The 20095-nt window shown below is 41.5% G+C and overlaps 1 protein-coding gene across 6 annotated transcripts in view; it reads right to left on the reverse strand.

Annotated features, from left to right (window-relative positions):
• The window catches only part of LOC111866049 (linear gramicidin synthase subunit D), a 44236-nt gene that overhangs the window by 16563 nt on the left and 7578 nt on the right, over positions 1-20095 (reverse strand). For all 6 annotated transcript variants that reach the window (XM_023854573.2, XM_023854572.2, XM_023854571.2 and 3 more), the window contains 14 exons: positions 19082-19213; positions 18411-18576; positions 17973-18097; positions 17074-17201; positions 13199-13399; positions 12102-12298; positions 10216-10410; positions 9331-9525; positions 8612-8753; positions 6735-6864; positions 5216-5417; positions 3895-4056; positions 3353-3467; positions 1828-1943 (listed from right to left, as the gene is read on the reverse strand). In XM_023854573.2, the coding sequence (XP_023710341.1) occupies positions 1828-1943; positions 3353-3467; positions 3895-4056; positions 5216-5417; positions 6735-6864; positions 8612-8753; positions 9331-9525; positions 10216-10410; positions 12102-12298; positions 13199-13399; positions 17074-17201; positions 17973-18097; positions 18411-18576; positions 19082-19213 (2206 nt within the window). The remainder of the gene's footprint in view (positions 1-1827; positions 1944-3352; positions 3468-3894; positions 4057-5215; positions 5418-6734; positions 6865-8611; positions 8754-9330; positions 9526-10215; positions 10411-12101; positions 12299-13198; positions 13400-17073; positions 17202-17972; positions 18098-18410; positions 18577-19081; positions 19214-20095) is intronic.

Genomic DNA, 20095 nt, shown 5'->3' on the forward strand with positions numbered 1-20095 from the left:
CATTGAAAATTCTTCCTCTTCAGTCTCAGTATATTTACTCTTTATTATGCTTTGTGGTTGATAATATAAATTTATATCAGTTTACAACTGATATACATAGTAGAAATACAAGACATTGTTTTAATCTTAATTTTTATCAACCTATAGTTCATCTATCACTATACCTGAAGGGATCATACTGTATGGGTATCAGATTGTTTAATAGCTTACCCTTATATCTAAAGCAGTTGTTCACTAATTGTAAAGATTTTAAAATTGCTTTGAAGGATTTCTTGATTTCTCATTCATTTTATACTTTGGATGAATATTTTGAATGTTGCAGATCGAAGGATAGCATTTCCTTGTAGTAATTTATGTGGATGAGTACATATATGTCTGTGGTTTGTTGATTGTTACCTAAATTTGTGGTATTTTAAAAGTTATGATTGATATTAAGTCAGTCTATTATAAATTTTATATTTTAATTATGGTATTATTGCATGTGGCATAATCCTGTCTTGCTTGTTTTGTTTTGTATCTTGTAACACACATGTATGTATATGTAATTGACTTGTTTTATTATCCCTTGGCTTGTTAAAGCCAAGTGGGATTAATAACGTGAGTAAGTTATTCTTAATGTATGTTTATTTTTATTAGATTCTTTTACCTTACATTATTATTTATGTTTATTGATTGATGTATATGATTTTGATCTTGTATATGCATATTGATATCTGTATTCAAAGGACAATTTCCACATCCTGGTTTTTTAACCTGTAGGGATATATATGGAAAATAAATGGACAATGAACAATGAACTGTGTGGTTCAGACAGAGCTGACATGTTGTCTTCAGGTTCAAAGGGTATGCCTAGCAAGAAACAAGCAGCTACACGGTGGTAAAACCCACAAGAATGTACTCTTCAGAGTGAACCACTGTGGAGACCACAAATCCAACAAATTATGGCTTATTAACTTATTCTCTGTTTGAGGCAGAAGGGTCTGTATCTTCAAGTGCATGAAATATGTAAGCTGTTTGTTGTTCAATCCTGCATTTAAGTGTAAAACTGTCATTAAGTAACGAGAATGGCTTTGAATCCTGGTTTGTGCCCATTTCTTTCAACCCGGAGCTGCGTGCCAGACACCCCAGAAAGTGAAAATGGAGCAAGCAGGATCAAAGAAACCCCAGAAGATAAAAATGTAAATAAATGTTCTGTTTTATATGAAACTACCAATTACTCGCTTTAAACGAACATTTCATACTAGACTAAACTGACCATTGTAAGTACAGTAAACCCTCATCGTATCCATTATTGGTGATGCCCATTACAACTGAATGAAGGGGTATTCACAGAAGTGCACAACAGGATACATAGCCAATACATGCAATTAGCACAGAAACACATAGTGTGATTATATGATTGTTCTTCTATCTGGGTTGTCTTTTATTTTAAATAGTTTTCTAACTGTGATAACTTCTTAGTGCCTAAACATCACAAAAATTCACAATTATACACAGCCAGATTTTGTCCATTACATCCGAAATCCACTATACCCCAGTCCATCATAACAAGGGCTTACTGTATTGCAGAAGACAACCAATTGCCCAGAAGGACAGCCCAGCAGTCACTTTCACAAGGCATGAATTGAGTCTTATAATATGATCTGGGAAGGTTATGTACACTTGCATGACATCTATCAGAGAAAAGGTGAAGTACTGTATGACTAGGTAAGATGTTGCAAATATTACTGGCATGGCACATACAATTTATTGACAACTGCTGTCACTGTCAGTGGGTGTGCCATGAACTGTCATGAAATGGACAGAGCACAGACCCTTCACACTCACCGGCAATTCATCGTGCATGGGTTGATGATGTGGAATACTTTGCCAAGAGAGTGAAGCACATCCTGCGACACCTCCACAATCACTCTGCTCACAAAGTCAGCTGGGGATAGCTCAATCTGTAATACAAAAAACTGATACATATTGTGGCATGTACACCCACTTCCAAGTAGCAGTTGTGTAAACAGGTGACAGTAGAACAGCCATTGCTAGGGAACAGGTCTGTGAACATGTTGTCTCCCTGCCAACAAGAGAACACACAATAATCAAAGAAACATTTTCTGTGCAGTCTGTGCCAGGGCTATATAATGAAGACTAATAGTTCAGTTGAGTCAGTTCGAGAGCTGCAGTTGTGAGAAGTAAGAAGCTGGTAGCTGAGGCCAGGAACAGTTCAGGAACCCTGAGCATAAGGAATGTATGCCATTGGAAGCTGCTACCAAGAAATGGCTAGTGAAGACTAAGAAGACTTTATGTGCACTGCAGTTGATCTTTGGAGAGCGTAACTCAGTGAAACTGTTGCAGTTATTTGTAGTTACATTCTGTAAGTGTTCAATAAATCTGATTATCAACCCAAACCCATCTTAAGGCACTCAATCACGTGACAGTATGATGGCCTTGTCCCTGTGTATACGAATCTGTTGCAAGCCAGTTCTTCTGTCTCTCTAGCAAAGATTCCAAGAGAATAGGGATATCTTCATATTTCTTCCACCTGAACACTAGTTTTATAGAGAAAGCTAACATGATGGACAAAGTCAAAGAAAAGAACTTTAAACTTAGTTCAGATATGCAATTGTTTCAGACTGATGCTTATGCAGGACATTTCCACACACTTACATAGGCTCGCCCTTACTTCCAAGTGTCAGATTTCAGCATGCATTTTGTTCCAAGTCACATTTAAATTGCTGCTGATTCCAGGACCTCATATCCAGTTTCCTGACAACTGGTGCTGATGGACACAGTGCACTCCAGTACTCAGGAGATGATACATAAGTACATAACACAATTATAGTGTCACATGATATAGAGTGTGATTATCAATGGAGTTTTGGATTGGATATTGGATTTATTGATCACTTATACACACGAATCATTACTATAAGTAATTACAGCGCCACTGCTAATCTCCACAGTTCAAAAATCACTACAGCACATGCTAAGCCTTTTCCAGCTTGCTGTGTTTTCACCAGCTGTTCCCTGATAACGGCTTCTAACTGTGGTGATTCTTCAGCTTCCATGCTCAAATCCCCTCTGTATGGCGGCTCCCTTCCAACTGAACTATTCTTGCTCCAGTTGTCCTCCTTATAACCCCTTTGCATGAACCGAGTAGAAAACACCGATTCCAACAGTACCACTATTTTTGCATGCATATCCCTTGCTACAGGACCATATATACTGAGCCGTTGCCTAGAAATGGCTCTACATGCTACAATATAATTGATCTGTTACACTGTGAATGGGGCAGTTTATTTGAACCATCACAACTTGAACCTAAAAGTATCATCACAACTTGAACCTAAAAGTATCAAACCTGCCAATCAATGTCAGGAGTCATCTTTGTGTACAGGCAACCCTGCAGCATGAGCAATGTGAAGTCAGCTGGATTCCAGCTCGCCTCCTCCCGTGACCCTCCAATGTTGCCACATCTACATAAATAAGAAGGAAATGTCAGCAGTGCACTAACATTCTAAGAATGCTGTGTTCTGAGAGCAGGTACTGTGTAGTTTGGTAGATGGTTATCAACATTTCTGAGGAACTGGCTGTCTCTGTCTTCAGGGCAGCTAGTAAGAGGTTTAATTAAACACAGGAACAACTTCAATATAAGAAAAAACATTATATACTTCCCATTGTTTGCAAATCCAAATCTATAATTTCTTAATTAAAATTATTTAATTATTTACAATGCTATTTACTGCTAATCTGAAACCCCATAATGATATCCTTTAAAGCCAGTATTTCATTAAATGGGCACAAGACCATACAGGCAGAACCTGGTCCCTGTAAATGGAGGTTAGAACATTTTAATTCTTGTGCCTTAAAACACCTAATCTGTACAGCAGAAAACAAAGATACCTGTAGACAGCAGCAGGAAGCCCCCTGTCCTGTGCACGCATCACTAGCTGCTCGGCCGCCCATTTTGTCTGCGCATAGCCACTGCGCAGCTTGTCAGCATAGGCTAACATGTTGGCATCCTCTCTGCAGTTCTGCAGACCCTCTGGAAACACTGCATTTGTGCTACAAGAAGCATCACAAGCCACAATGAGTGTTAATGCCACTGCTGTAAGATGAAGTCCACTACTCTTCATATTCACTGAGCAATTTCACTCAAGTGCCAACGCTTCTGACATGTATTCAGAAGATATCTGGTTTGAATCTTAGTCAGGATACTGGCTAACCTGACCGAGAGTTTTCACGGTTTTCCCCAATCCCTCCAAGCAAATGGTGGGACAGTAACTCAAATTAGACCATCACCGCTTCCTTCCTAAGTCCTTCCATTTTATTATTCCTTAATCATCCTACAGTTTTTGCTGTACGGTCTGAGCTACTGGCAGGTGAAGTTATCCCTCGGCTTCACTAATTAAGCACCACATCATGAAGATGTGTGGGGAGTGGAGGTATAGCACCAGCATTCTTAACCTTGGTACTAGACAGAGGTGAGTGGTCTGCTTCACAGCCCAGCCACTTCTTTCGGTACTGACTGCATAGGAGGCTGGGTGGGCTCCAGAGCCGGTCTGGACTTTATGGAGGAGAGAAAAAAATCACTTGTCCCTGTCAAAAATTGAACTCTGATTCCTCGATCACCCAGCCCAAAGCCTAGTCATTATACTGACTGAGCTACCACTGACAGAGACATTTAATAGACAACAATTACATAATCTTCATACTCATTCTACAAAAGAGCATAATCTGAACAATGAAGCAAAAAGACAAAACCAGAATGACAGCCATTTACACAAAAGTTGCCAGACAAAAGACAAAATATACTTGCGTGGAACACAAAAGAAACAAGCAGGTTCTCACAGCAGTAATGCTGCAGACTCATATTCAGGAGGTGTTTAGTTTGAATCTCAGATGGACAACAGCTATATTAACTGAGGGTTTCTTTCAATTTTCCTCAGTCACCCCAGGCAAATACAGAGCCAGTATATCAATTGGACCATGACTGCTTCCTTCCTAATCCCTTAAAATTCACCATTCATCTATCATCCTACCACTCAACAATATATAGTCTAACAACTGAAAGCACCATAAAGTAACACACTAGATCTCACACACAAAAGAAACAAAGATATTGAATAGTTGAACAACTATTCACTTCTGAATAATTCCACTCCAGTTATATTCATGATTACATGATCTCTTTAGCTGGTACAGCATTGTTTAATAGCATTACCTGATGTAGTGGACAGGCATTATCTTGTGACCCATAGCGAACGTAAGAATGTTTGCTGTCCCCAGTACGTTGGTGCTGTAGAGTGCAGAGTATGGGCGCACCAGGTTGACAGTAGCAGCTGCATGGATGATGGAGTCAACTGTGTAAGAGAGGCACACATAGTCCTCCTCGCTCATTCCCAGGTTCAGAAGGGAGACATCACCTGATACAAACAAATGTTTATGCCCTTAAAGTATAGTACTAACTATACGTACCTCCTGTTTTAACACTGAGAAACCTTACATTCTTCATATATATATATATATATTTCTCATGATTCTTACAATAAACTGATTACTTCCATAAACAGATAAACAACATTAATAGATTCATCTCTGTAACTGAAATGAAGTGGGGTTTTCTGTGAGGTAGGAACTAATTAACTCCCTTCTTCAGAGGTTAACAGTTGCTCATTCACTCTAGAAATTCCGAGCCTGGAATCTGAAGGTTCATTACCCCATTCACAAAAGCCCCATACCTGTTCACTGTCCTTAACCAGACGAATCCAGTGCAAACATCTTATTCTGTTTCTCTAAGATCCATTTTAATATTAATCTCCCACCTATGTCTAGTTCTTCTTAGTGGGCTCTTTCCTTCAGATTTTTGTACTAAAACTTTGTATCCAATTCTCTCCTCTTTCATGCGTCCTTTGTGCCATGCCCATCTCATACTCCTTGATCAGGTCATTCTAAGAATATCAAGCGAAGACTACAAGTTATGAAGCATTTCAATGTGCAACTCTCTCCAACCCTGTCACTTCATCTCTCTTTGGTCCAACATTTCCCCCAGCACCCTGTTCTCAAACACACTCAGTCTGTGTTCTTCCCTTAGTGTGACAGACCAAGTTCCACCAAATTTTTAATGTAATTCTGACAAATTTCATGCTTTAAAGTTTTACAAGATGATATTCTACTGCTGAACACCAGAGGGAGCTTTGGCTTTGAGCTTAGAACACTGCTATACCAATAGTTTAGACAGAGGTCCAGCATCTGATTAAATCATCTTGTTCTGGGTCATCCCATTGGTTTCCTTCCTGTCAATTTTAATTTTAGTGCCATTCTCAATATTATTGCCTTATCTGGTCTCTTTGCATGACTAAAATATTATATACCGCATTTTCCAAGATGTATGATGGTGCAGCGTCATCAGATGGTGATGCAGACCATTATGTCATTATTAGAAAGTCACAATATTCTGTTGTCAACGGATGATGGAAATCAAGATCGCCATTCCACGGATCTCGCTGAATACGATGAATGCTGCATGATGTGTGAGGCAGACAGTAGTCATTTCTCACCCAAATAACTCCATTCTGTGAGTGTCAGTGATTTATCTGATATGTCACATGTGACAAGAGACTGCTTCAGCCCACATCACCATTCAGAATCATCACTAATCGTGAGAAAGTATCAGACTCTACATTCATTATATCTGTCCTTACGCTGTACATGACAGACCCTGCATCATTACAAAGACACACCTTTAATGGGCACAATCCTCAGCTCCAACTTCTCGTCAAGCTCTGAAATGCCAAACTTTTGAAGGGAACTGCATATTCGATCCATTGCAGTGAACCCCAGTGACTCCCGAACAAGGCAGTATACCACTGTCTGTAAAATATGAAGTAGCACATTTAAATACAAATAACAAACACTAAATCAAACGGTCATATATAGACAGGGAGCCAGGATAGTGTAGTCAGTATGGAGAAAGATTATGGGCTGGACAGCCAGAGGTAGGAATTTGAATCCCAGTAAGGGCAAGATTTCTCTCCTGTCCATGTTGTCCAGACTGGCTCTGGGGCTCACTCAGCCTACTAGTCAATGGGTACCAGAGGCTCTTTCGCCAGGCATAAAGTGCCCTAGGGGGTGATGCTGGCCACTCACTTCCAACTAGTGCTGAGGACAAGAATATGTGTATCTATAGATCCATTCCTCCATACAAATTCATGGCATAGTGCTTAATTAATTAAGTATAGGAACAATTTTAATTTTTACTTTTACATATACAGACAAGACTAGGAAGGGTGTACAGAGTGGGCTAGCATACATAACCAACAGCAATGTTTTTTTTTTGTGGATTATCAAGCTTAATGCAGTCACATGGGAGAGAAAAGTAATGCATACAGGGTTTTGGTAAAAGAAACCTGAAGGAAAGAGACCTCTAGGAAAACCTAGGCATAGAGAGGACAATATCAAAATCGATGTTACAGAAATAGGATGGGAGGGGGTGGACTGGGTTCATCTGGCTCAGAACTTCTGCTGTTCTCTTATTTGGCTTACTCTTTGACCCTGAAGAGGCGATAAGTTCCTCCAAAACGCTGGTTGATTTTTGCCAGACTACATGGCATTATATCTCAGAATATGATCTCTTCATGGTCACTGCCTTGAGAGGCTGAAATCCAGCCTACTGTGGTCTGCTTATAACATCTGATTATCAGTTCACCATCTGACACTATTTAGCCTCCACACTGAAAGCACTGTTAAATACCACAAACACAAGCACAAACATGCCACATACCTACACATACACACACAAGGGAACGTTACAGTTAGGTCTCATGTCTGGAATCTTAATCCATTAAATTCCAGAAGATGGCTAAGATTAATATTATATTAATTTATTAATATTAATATTAACACTAATACCAACTATTCTGATGATTGGTATAAGATTATAAAAATGGAAATTCAGACCTAATCCCTCAAAGTTACTGATCACTCACTCAAGAAGGTGAGTCCTTCTTGAGAAGCCACCAATTGTGCAGCTTCTCAAGAACTTCTCAACATTTGATGGAATCCAAAGTTTCATTATCATGTTCCAAAGTTATTAATAACCACAAATATTACTAATACAACATGCATATAAAGGTAAATAAAATCATGAACATTTAAACAGAAATAATTGTTTTGTCCCAGTTGCATCACAAGGGCTCACTACTTGACCCCACCCAGAGCCACTTTAATCCATCTAAAAACTCCTGTTAGATCCATTTTTAATATTGCTCTGCTATCTAATTTTGGTACAAAGGTTATTATCTTCTTTGGGTGTGATGCTGTGTAGTCTGGTAGAAGCCACTTACATTTCAGAGGAATGTGCTCTATCTACCCTCAAGGCTGAAGACAGCTTTCAGTAAGATGAAAGCAGTTAGCATATATCTTTCTTGAGGTTTCCCAAGGAAAATTCTTTATGTATTTCTTGGTTCCATCAAATTTCATTCTGCCTTTTTCATGCTAATAAAAGACACCATTCACTGCATTTCCTGTTCTTATAGCAGTTAAATCAAGGATGCTGGGAAAGGCTGAATGGAACTGAAATGTGTTATGTAAGTACTGTCAGTTAACGCAAGAGACACACCTTTGTATTTTGCAACAGCTCCTTAAGAACGAATGCCCCAAGGTATCCAGTTGCTCCCGTCAGGAGAATTCTCTCAGGGCACCAACTGGAGGAGATGGGGTACTCTAAGGAACGCCAGAATGCTCGTAGGTGGATGTCCAACCTGCAAAAGGAACACACTTCAATGTTGGGCTCAACAAATGGCCTAACCAATTAAGCACTATGCCATGGAGAAGTATGGGGGAGTGAATGTATAGATCCATGTGTTCTTGGCCTAAGCACTAGTTGGAGGTGAGTGGTAGCAAATAAAATACTAGTTCTGTTACCCACTGAAGTGCTGCAGTACCAAATAACATATGCTACTGGATCATTCTCAAAGGTGAATTGGAAGTAATGGGGGGAAGGAATGTTTGAATCCTACTTAAGATCTATCCCAACATTTTCAGGAGGGACTGAGGAAAACTGTAAGGAAAGCCAGTGAAGACAGTCAGACTTGGGCTGAAGTGCGAATGTGGGACCGCCTCAACATGAAACCCAAACAGCCATGCAACAAAATGAGCAAACTGTTGATTCTGCTCTTGGCTCTTTGTACTGCTCCTGACGTTTCTGCGGCACAAGCTGTCTCCATCTTCATGGATAAATACGTTGAATAATCAGTGACCTTGACCACAGATGTCACTTACGTCCAATTAAAATTTTCAACACAAGAGTGTTAACAAGATCAGAACAAGGGAACTCACGGAGCCTTGTCCTGGGCATGTCTCTCTACCACAGCTGGCAGATCCAGTGTGACATCAGAGCTGGTCTCTGTCGGCTTCTCAATAAAGTTCACCAAGGAGTGCACCGTGGGATGCTGTAGCACGTCATATATTTGAAGCTGGATGCCCAAATGCTCATTAATTTCACTGACAAGGTGAGTGGCAAGCAGCGAGTGTCTGAAAAATAACACACATTGACTCAACTTTCTTGCTTTGTGAGCAGACAAGGGTCTTGGCAAAGATAAAGCCCTCAACTTAGAGACAGAGGATATGATAATGCGCTGCCTGCTCAGGGATATCACACACCTCAGGGGTAGACAGATGAGTACAGAGCAATGGTGAAATGATGATTAGCAGGGAAAATGAAAAGAAATTTGGAGAAAACCTGCCCCAGTGCTTCTTCTCCTTCAGCCACCATGAATGTAAGGAGAAGTCACCCCGTCAGACTGAACATGAGACTGCACCAAGCAGCCAGCATCTAACCCCCTGTGCTACGTACCACATTCACTGCCCTCTACTGGACTCTAACTGCTAAGCAAGCATCATTACAACATTTGAAACAGAAACAGAACAGAACAAGTGAGGAGCAATCATTCAAGCTCTAATTCTGTGACATCTTCAGAACAAATTTCCACCAGTTGCTCTACATTCACTAGTAATCCTACCCTCTGATGCTGTAAGTCATGTTACTGAGAGCTTAGTTAAACAGCCAATTTAAGAAAACTATTAAACAGCATAAAATATTTGTTTATGTATACAGTGACAACAGCACATTGCTGGCACACAGACATCAGCCCATCAGGTGACGGGACAGGCAGATCCTATGAAAGCCACACAGCCCATAGTGCAGACAGAGCATATATTTACCCTCCAAGGTCAAAGAAGTTCTCATGTACATCAATGACATTCAGTTTCAGCACTCTGCCCCAGATAACAGCTAGTTGGTGCTCCAAGGGTGTCAAATGCAGATCGTGTGGGCTGAGATAATTGTTGTTGCCTGCCTCCAACATCACAGAGAGAGCTTTCTTGTCAAGCTTTCCTGATGACTCCAACAATGGGATGCTGGAACATGGAACATTTTATGCTATACTCTGTTATTGAATATTCAGCCTCTGGAGCAAAGTGTTAACTATATGTACCACCTGCATTAACACATTGCAGACTGGACAGGCCATACGGCCCTCTACGTTTCCTAGTGTTGCGGACCGGGCGGGTCATATGGTCCTCTACGGTCACGTTATGTTGCAAAATGCTATATATTGCTGTGTGGCTTCATTGAATCGTAACGGCTGAGTAGATGACCCCGGGAATGATTGCTGCCTTATCTAGTAACTCGACCAGAGTCATTTCCTGTCACAACCTAAACAAAATTGGCTTTGTTCTAATCCAAGCTTGCACGTATGAACCACGCAGCTACCAGTTCAACATGGCTCAGAGACGAAAGCAGTTGCGATCTCTCAGAGGACAGGAAATATTAGATATGTTCTCCGATGAGCTATCAGATTTGCCAACTGCTTCGTCTTCTGATAGCGAGGCCATTATCAGTGACAGTGACAGTAACGGGGGCCACAGGGCTGCCCAAAATGTGTCAAGTGAAAGTGAGAACTCTGTTGAAAGTGTGAGTGTCGGGACAGCTACATGGGATAAAGTGGACAAAACCCCCACTTTGGGAAAGTTTACTGGTGATCTGGGGGTGAAGCAGATGCCATTGGACCCAACGGACGTGTCTGAAGTTGCGTCACTGTTTTTTGGAGATAGTTTTTTGACGGAAGGGGGACATTCTTCTTCAGTCCTGGAGGGATACTTGCATTGTGAATATGGTTTCCACTATTCACAATTTGAGCATGGTCGATGTTCAAAGATGACACGGGCAAGTAAAGAAGCCTCTTTGTATTTCCGAGTATAATATGTTCATGAAAGGAGTTGATAGGGCCGACCAGTTCTTGGCCTATTATTCCCTTCCTAGGAAAACAGTAAAATGGGCGAAGAAGGTTGCACTGTGGCTTATAAACTGTGCAATTTTCAATTCATTTATGGTTTTCAAAAAGGTGAACAGAAATTCTACTTTCAAATACAAAGCATTTCTGTTGAAACTGGCAAAAGCTTGGGCTACTGACGTCACGGTGGCGGCAGTACCTGTGTCAGACACAGACGTAGTGCAGCCAGGGCCATCTGTTCGCACCCACCAGAGGCCTCAAGTAGACCCCCCTGGCTGACTCTCGGGTGATATGCGGAAACATATTCTCGTGAAAATTGTGAAGAGTGAATATTGCAAGAAGAAACACCCTTCTAGGCAGTGCCGTGTGTGCGCAGAGCACAAGAAGAAGAGTAGAACTGCCTACATGTGCAAATTCTGCGTAATGCCTCTTCACAAAGGGGAATGTTTCCAGAGATGTCACATGCGCAAGCACTTCTAGGAGCTCTGGTAAGTGTTCTCCAAAAATTTCAGTTCATAAAATTAATTAGGAGATTTTATATTAATTTTTAAAGTGAACGGTGCACAAGTTAGGGTAGTAGGTTTAAAAACGCCGGTCCCCAGGGTGATTTAAATGTTTAAACTACCGGTCCGCAATGTGTTAACACTGAATGCATACATTCTTTCCATTACATCTCCAAAACACAGAGCAATCAGTTAAACCTGCTTAGGGAAAAATGTTAAAGGGGGTTGTATGCACAGTTACCATTTGTGTTTAAAGAAATAAATCAACGAATTAGCCTAAAACAAATGAAATGGTCAGATATGTGTAACTTGCCTGTTGATAAAGATGAACCTGGATGGTATCATGTAGAATGGAAGCCTGTTCTTCAGGGCAGCACGCACTTCCTTCTGGGTTACCTTACCTTCAGACACGATGTAAGCCACCAGGAACTTGTCGGAGCCCTCATCTCCTTCTACCGAAACATAGCCAGCGTTTACCATTGGGAGTTCCAAAAGCGCTGCCTCTACAGCCTGGAAACAGCACCACAGCAACATCTGGCAGATTCAACTGTAGCTGTGCCCAATGTGGGGCACAACACCTATACAGACACTCTCAAGCATTTTCCATTCATGACACACTTCAATAATCCTAAAATCTATACATGCATTTTGAACTGAAGTTGCACTTAAGTGGTGTTTTTACTTGGGATATCCTGATTTCCAATCTCTGTCCACAGACCTGCTATACTGACTGAAGTATTTTGTGGTTTTCCTTAAGCAAATAGTGCAATCAGCATGACACGTGGCTATGGGCTGGACGGCTGAGAGGTCGGAGTCCCAGTGGGGCCAAGATTTCTCTCCTGTCCACAGTTCTGGGATCCACCCAGCCTCTTATCCAATGGGCACAGGGGCTCTTTCCCCTTGGGGTAAACCGACCAGGGGCATGAAGCTGACCATTCAAGAATACATGGATATACAGATCCGCTCCCCCATATATGTTCGTGGCATAGTGCTTCATTAATTAAGCACATGGATAACATTACCTTACCTTCTTACCTCAATACAATTGTAGACTCACACAGGCGACAACCACTTCATTCCACATCCTTTACAATTCATTATTCACTAATCCTACAATCTGAGCTACTGATAGTGTTGCCCCATGGGTTGATCTCATACTCACATGCTTTCTTCGCAGCACACTTCCATACACATCCAGACACTCTGTTCACCCGAATGTTGCTAGTGACAAAAGCACGATAAACTTTGCTCATGACAAGTGCACTTTGGCTGGATGACAGGCCAGAGAGGGGCTGGAGGGGGAAAGACTTGAGTACTGTTATTCTTACAATTAATGGGACTTCTTCCTACAACCTCAACATAACAAAACTAAAACTTTGCGCGTAATATATCATCATTAAACAGGCAAACCTGAGTCTCAATGCTGTAGCCCCGTATCTTCACCATGGAATCACACCGTCCACATATTTCCAGGCTCCCATCACTAAGCATATAGCCCCAGTCTCCCGTTCGGTACAGCCGGCCATGTTCTCGATAGGTAATGAACCTCTCCGCATTCAGTTCAGGTCGATTCAAGTACCCAATTGCAAGTGCCGGTCCTTTAATGTATATCTGAAAGTAAAACGGTTTTGTCCACATGTCAAAAATACAGCTCACTGCAATGAAAACCATCCCTACCAGCAGCAAAGGCTTAAGTCTTTTAGGGATGTAGAGAAGATAAGGGGTGAGGGGGGAAGAAAAATGTTCCTGCTCTGAAGGTTCCCAAGCAGTGCCTACTCACCCTTCTAGTAGGAGTACATTTGAGAGAGAGTAAAGCAGCGCAAAATTCTATTTGTTTATGTTGGTACTTTAATGTTCTTTACAAACTGAGGCTACACACTGTTGGTGATATGTGGTGCATTCCATATATAATGCCTCCTATTTTATGTGTTAATATGTAACGTCTGAGCTCGATGTTAGTGGTGTTGTAGTAAAGAATGAACCTTCCCGCCAATGTACTGTTAATTTGGTTGTCGTGCGACAGATAGCGACAGCAGAGCAGTCTACCAAAATGGTGTCTGACATAGAAGTGCGTATGAAAGAGAAATGTGTTATTGAATTTCTCACTGCCAAACAAATTGTACCCACTGACATCCATCGACACTTGCTAAAGGTGTATGGAGACAATACAGTGGATGTCAGCACAGTGATTCGGTGGGTAGTGCATTTCAGCAGTGGCAAAAGTGAAGTGCACGACAAGCCACGCCATGGGCGTCCCTGCTCAGCTGCCACTCCTCACAATGAACAGCGCCTCATCCGAACAGATCAGCAGATAATGGCCAGGGACTGTCAATTCTGAACGCTACAAGATGACGCTGACTAAGCTGAAAGCCCGTATTTCCCGAGTCAGGCCAGAGAAGCAGACAACCTTTCGCTTGCAACATGATAACGCTAGACCCCATACCAGTTTGGCGACCACCGCGCACATTGCAAAGTTTGGCTGGACTGTCCTACCACATCCACCTTATAGCCCTGATTTAGCACCTTCAGACTTCCATCTCTTTGGGCCTATGAAAGACGGACTACGTGGGCAACATTTTCCAGACAACGATGCTGTCATTGCAGCTGTAAGAAAGTGGCTAGCCTCTGATGGCGCAGACCTTCATGGGCACAGCATACAGGCTCTTGTTCATCGATGGCAAAAGTGCATAACGAATGGTGGTGATTATGTGGAAAAATAGCTGTAAGTAGCTGTTAACTGCATTATTATGATTTCTGTATCTGTTGTAGTTTTCTTTAAAAAAAATAGGAGGCATTATATACGGAATGCCCTTATAGAATGATTAATGAATGTAAAGCAGTTGGTGGAGTGACAATTGGAACTGGAAACTGAAATACTTGGAGAAAACCTGTCACCCATGTGACCTGGGTTTGAACAAAGGCCATGAGGGAAAGCGATAACTAATTGTCTAATTTAGGGCAGGCCTAATGTTGAGAATGAAAGACGGTAAATTGTTAGGAAGTGAATTTTGATATAAGCAGACGCTTTATTGCACATGATAGAAATTCTGATATGGTTGGAAGGGTCACATCAGAGCGAAATGCTAACTGAATGCTGGGCGTGAGAGGGCTGTATGTAAAGTGTGTAGTGCAACGTGGAATTTGGGAACCAATTCACCACTTGCTCTAGGACTGAAGAAAACCATGGAAAACTTTGACTGAGCTGGATTTAAGACTGAAATCCATTTACATAACATTTAAAAATTTGGTTTCTATATGACAGAGAACAGGCCAATTCTGCATTATACAAAAGAAACAAGTAATGCTGCTTCGGCAAGTAACCATGGATTATTGTTACAATGACAGGGAACACATGAATACAGTGTGTGGGTAAAATGTAGAGTTTTTGGGGGGTTAAAAGTAGGTGGTGTATGTAGCTATCATGTGTCTTACAGAGTTAAGCTGCCTGAAGAATAATATCAAATCTACACAGTGTCTCCAGGTTCTGTTAGGACTGTGTTCATTAAAAATACAAGACATGAATTATTTTCAAAATTTCACTCTTTTTAATCAAAATAGTCTCCTTCTCAATCAATACATAGCTGGAATCGATTGAAACGTTTTCGAAAACAGTCACTAGACTCCTTTTGGGGAATCACATTTAAAACTGCAGTACATTCCCTTTGGATGTCCTGGATGGTGTCGTGATGGTCTCCTTTCATTGCCAACTTAACTTTTGGGAACAACCAGAAATCTGCTGGAGCCAAATCTGGCAAATATGGAGGATGATCAAGGACTATGATCCATTTTCTGGCCAAAAAATCGAGCAGGATCTTCGATTTGTGGGGTGAGGCATTGTCATGGAGGAGCGACCAGGAACCTTGCTCTCCATATTCAGGTCAAATTCGAAGAATTCTTGCCCACAAACGATTGAGGACTCTGAGATAATAATCAGAATTCACTGTCTGACCTTCTGGCAGAAATTCCTTGTGAATGATTCCTTTGGAATCGAAGAAAACTGGTAGCAGAGTCTTTGCTCGACTCTTTTGCATGCGCACTTTCTTTGGTTTCGGCTTCTTTGGGCTCAACCACGCTTTACTCTGCCACTTTGTGAGAGGCTCATATTGATAACACCAGTCTCGTCACCAGTAACAATCGATTTTGTAAATTTTGTATTACTTTGGGCTGACTGTAACATGTCTTTGCAGTGTTCCACTCTGGCATGTTTTTCATTGCCTGACAGTGCGTGCGGTACAAACTGTTCACAGACCTTCCGTTTGCCCAAATCCTAGGTCAAAATTTGATGCAAAGTCCTTTTTGGTATTCGAAAAAGCTTCTCAATGAGTCTTGCAGAAACATATCTGTCTGATGCAAGGATTTCGGTCACTATTTTCACATTTTCTTCAGTGCGACTTGTTCTTGGCTTTGATGTATGTGGAGCGTCTTCAATGTCCTCCCTGTCGTCATGAAATATAGCATACCATTGAAAAATGTTCGAGCAACTCAAACAATCACTGCTGTACACACTTTTCATCATTTTGTATGCTTCTCCAGCTGTTTTGTCTAATGTCAAACAAAATTTGATGTTGGCTCTCTGTTCAACTGCCATTTTCCAATGATCGTCAGAAGAACACATGATGCAGCGATTTGAAATTATAGATAGCTACAGCTGAAACTTCAAGAATCTTAATGCCACAACTCGCCAACAGATGGTATTGCAGGGCAAAATTTAAAAAAAATGAGTTCTAACAGATCCTGGACACACCGTGTATCTTATTTCAATGACAACATCACCTTCATGTGAACAGAACTGTTTTCACAAACAAGGTTCTGGGAACCAAGTCATGGCAGAAGAACCATAAAAATGGCAAAAGAAAAAAAAAAAGGTAAAGCTATCACTGTAACAGGCCATGGAGGCCCATAGGGTTGTGAGAGGTTGAGGCTTTCATATTTTCTATCGGCTTGCAGATGGTGGTGAGGTTGTCAGGTTTACATGTCGGCCACCCTTTACCCTCAGGATGATTCCTGGTACTCATTTCTGTTACAGGCTGAGTTGACCCCAGGGCCATAGTGTGGCTGGAAGGATTAGGTCTATTGACAAATCCAATGACCTTAACAGGAATCAAACCCACAACCATCAATGGAAAGAACAACATTAACACTGTCTAAAAAATAGCTTTCCTTAGTCTGTAAGCAACTAAGTGCTGGGTCAGAGATGAAGCCTTGAAATCAGGGAACTAGCGTCTGACAGTGTAATATCTAATTAGGCAAATGGTCCAGAAATGTGAAGGCCCCTCTATACATACCTCTCCCCTGACACCGACAGGCTCCACATTCTGCTTGTCATCCATCACAAGGACGTGCACAAAAGGGAGCAGCTTTCCCACAGGACAGAGTTTGCAGGGCACCGAAGGTAACTTTCCCAGGGACAGATCTGCAAACAGAAACCAACTTGTATACATAAGGTGCCTGAGAATAATGTTACCCCATTTATTTCGTGCTTTTGCCTTTATGCACAGCAAGCCAATAGCAGAAAACTCTAACAAGAACAAGAACAACAACAAATGGTAGTACACAAATGCTGTCAAGCTGTTTTCATTGGAGGTGTTCAAAATGGCTGCTGTTAGTTTGCAGAGAAACATGATCTGTAACAATGAACAACAGAAATGCAAGGTTTAGATTCAACTTTTCAAAGAGCCATGGCTGTATGGCAGCAAATCATAGGATGAATAATGAACTCGAAAGGATATGGAAGGATGTGGTCATGACCTGATCTAAGGTCATATCACAGAACATATCTGGAGCGATTGAGGTAAATCATGGAAATAATAAGGATAGTTGATCTTATGGCTGAGACTCAAACCCTGGACCTCCTGAATATGAAACACTCGAAATAACCAACACATGACAATATCAGACTGAATGGGTGGCATTCTTGCATTGTATTTTGGAGGTCTGGAGTTCAAATCTTGGTCAAGAGGCTAGCTATCCTGACTGAAGTGTTTCACGGTTTTCAACAGTCCCTCCAGGCAAATTCTGATATAGTAATGCAAATGAGGACACAAATGTTTCCTTCTACATCCTTCCAAATTCATTATTCACCAACTGTCCCACCATTCAACACTATGCAACCTCAGCTACTGACAGTGTCATTGAACAGCGTTAGACTCTAAGTCTATTAGAGACTGAGTACCACTGAGCTTACCGGAGCAGGCAACATCATGGCACTCTGATATGCTGTACAGGTTCAGGAGCTGAACATGTGGGAACAGTTGAATGAACCGGTCCCGCAAGATCCTTGTTACCACCTCACCACACAGCCACACCTGCCTGCAACACAACCTCACATTAATGAACATGTTCTGAGGCTCTCATGTGTATCAAGACTATAGTCTTATAGGTAATTATGTGTATATGGATACTAATGTTACAGAGGAACCTGCTGCTTCCATCTTCATGGAAGTAGAGCGAGGAGTGGCTCTTCTGCTCTGAAGATTATTCATCATTCATCTCTTATCCTAACACTTAATAAAACACAATCCAGGTACTGACAGCATTATGAAATCCCCCATTCTCCAGACATATACGTGCATATGTGCGTGCAAATGGCATCAAATCCCATCACTTCTCCACAGATACAAACCTCATGAACCGGAAAGCCTTGTTGAGGTGCAGTCCCTTGAAATCAAGAACAGCCTGCAGTAGTGATGGAGTGAAGAGCATGCGTGTGATGCGATGTTCCACAAGGAAACGGGCCAGCTGCGGTGGATCATATATCACGTCATCTGGGATGATGTACAATGGCACTCCTGTCATGAGAACAGCATGTCAGGGCTCCAGGGAGGAATATTAAGCAGCACACAAAGTGGGATACAATGGCTTACATCAACATCTCACATCTGTCCCAAAGCACAGGAGGAACTTTGTAAGAGCAGAGATGGAGAGGATGATTTTCTGGGATGTAAGAGCCCACTGATGTTTCAGAGGAATGTAATGCCACCCTCATCATGGTCGAAAAGTAAGCCAGGCAAGAGAGCAACAAGAAGCAGGCAGCAAGCAGTCTCCGAACATTGGCTGACTCATACCACATTATACGACGTTACGACTCGAAAAATCATGGTCTTCACTGCTGCAAGAACCTCACATTTAATACAGTTAGGAGTGTTTTGAAAAGTAAATGACAGAAGCAAAATCACTAATACTGGCATGTCCACATAAAACAAAATCTGCAGTACAATTCTAGCAGACGTTTTTGTTGTTCAAGGCTGTTACATGTTACATGTTAAGCTAACAAGGTCTTTCTGGAGAACTCACCTCTCAACAATGGACGAAGCATTTCCCACACAAAGAAAATATTGCATGCCTCTCGCTCGTCTTCACCATATGGGTACGCAATATGGCGCCAGTAGAACGAAAACACAGCAGCCCGGTGCGGACACTGAATGCCTGATAAAGAACAAGGAACCGCCATTAACCCTTTGAAGCCTGAAATTTATCAAAATAATATTTAAAAATTCAGTTCCTAGTTCACAGAAAACACACAAACTACTGCTTAGGCAAGTAATTGCTGTTCTTCTTGGTTGGTTGGTCGGTAAAAATCTACCAGACTATAAGATGTCAGACCCCAGAAGACTGTAATTAAACAATACTGGAAAGCTGCAGTCCATACTGAAGCGCACACAGTGTGCACATGTGTTCTATGCACCTGACGTCCCAGCAGCATCTCTCTGAAACTGAAATGAGCACAATACAATACCATCTGCTCCCAACCAGAAATGTACATTTCTTGGGGCTCAAAATGTACAATTGTAGTGTTCTACTCTAATTATTATTGTAACTGTACTTCTTGTAGTTATTACGGCTATTTCATGCTAGAAGATTCACTAGTGTCACCCTCATGTCTCAAGTCTGTGCATCCCCCAGTCATTATTCCCTATTTAGGAAATCAGAAGTTACTGCCATACAGTAACTTACAATGGCACAACATCATTGCCAAGTTTCATCAAAATCTATGCAGTGGTTCTCAGTTTCAAAGGTGAGGGCAAGAGACAGGAATGCTCTCACGATATCCGAGGTTGTGACAGTAGTGAATGTGAAGACCACAATCTTCTGGGATGTGATGCCATGCAGTCTGGTAGGCTCTCACTGAAGTTTCGAAGGAACATCCTGTCCCCATCTTCAGGTATACCATGAAACTTCTCAGACATTGGTACACATTCTCTCTGCATGCATTATGTGCAAATAATGTAAAGGAGGCATTCACATAGCAACATGGGAACTGGTGGGGGGATGTGCCCCCTCTAGATTTTAAGCGGGAGAATTGAAACT

This window comes from Cryptotermes secundus, unplaced genomic scaffold (genome assembly GCF_002891405.2).
Source record: "Cryptotermes secundus unplaced genomic scaffold, Csec_1.0 scaffold318, whole genome shotgun sequence".
Lineage (NCBI taxonomy): Eukaryota > Metazoa > Arthropoda > Insecta > Blattodea > Kalotermitidae > Cryptotermes > Cryptotermes secundus.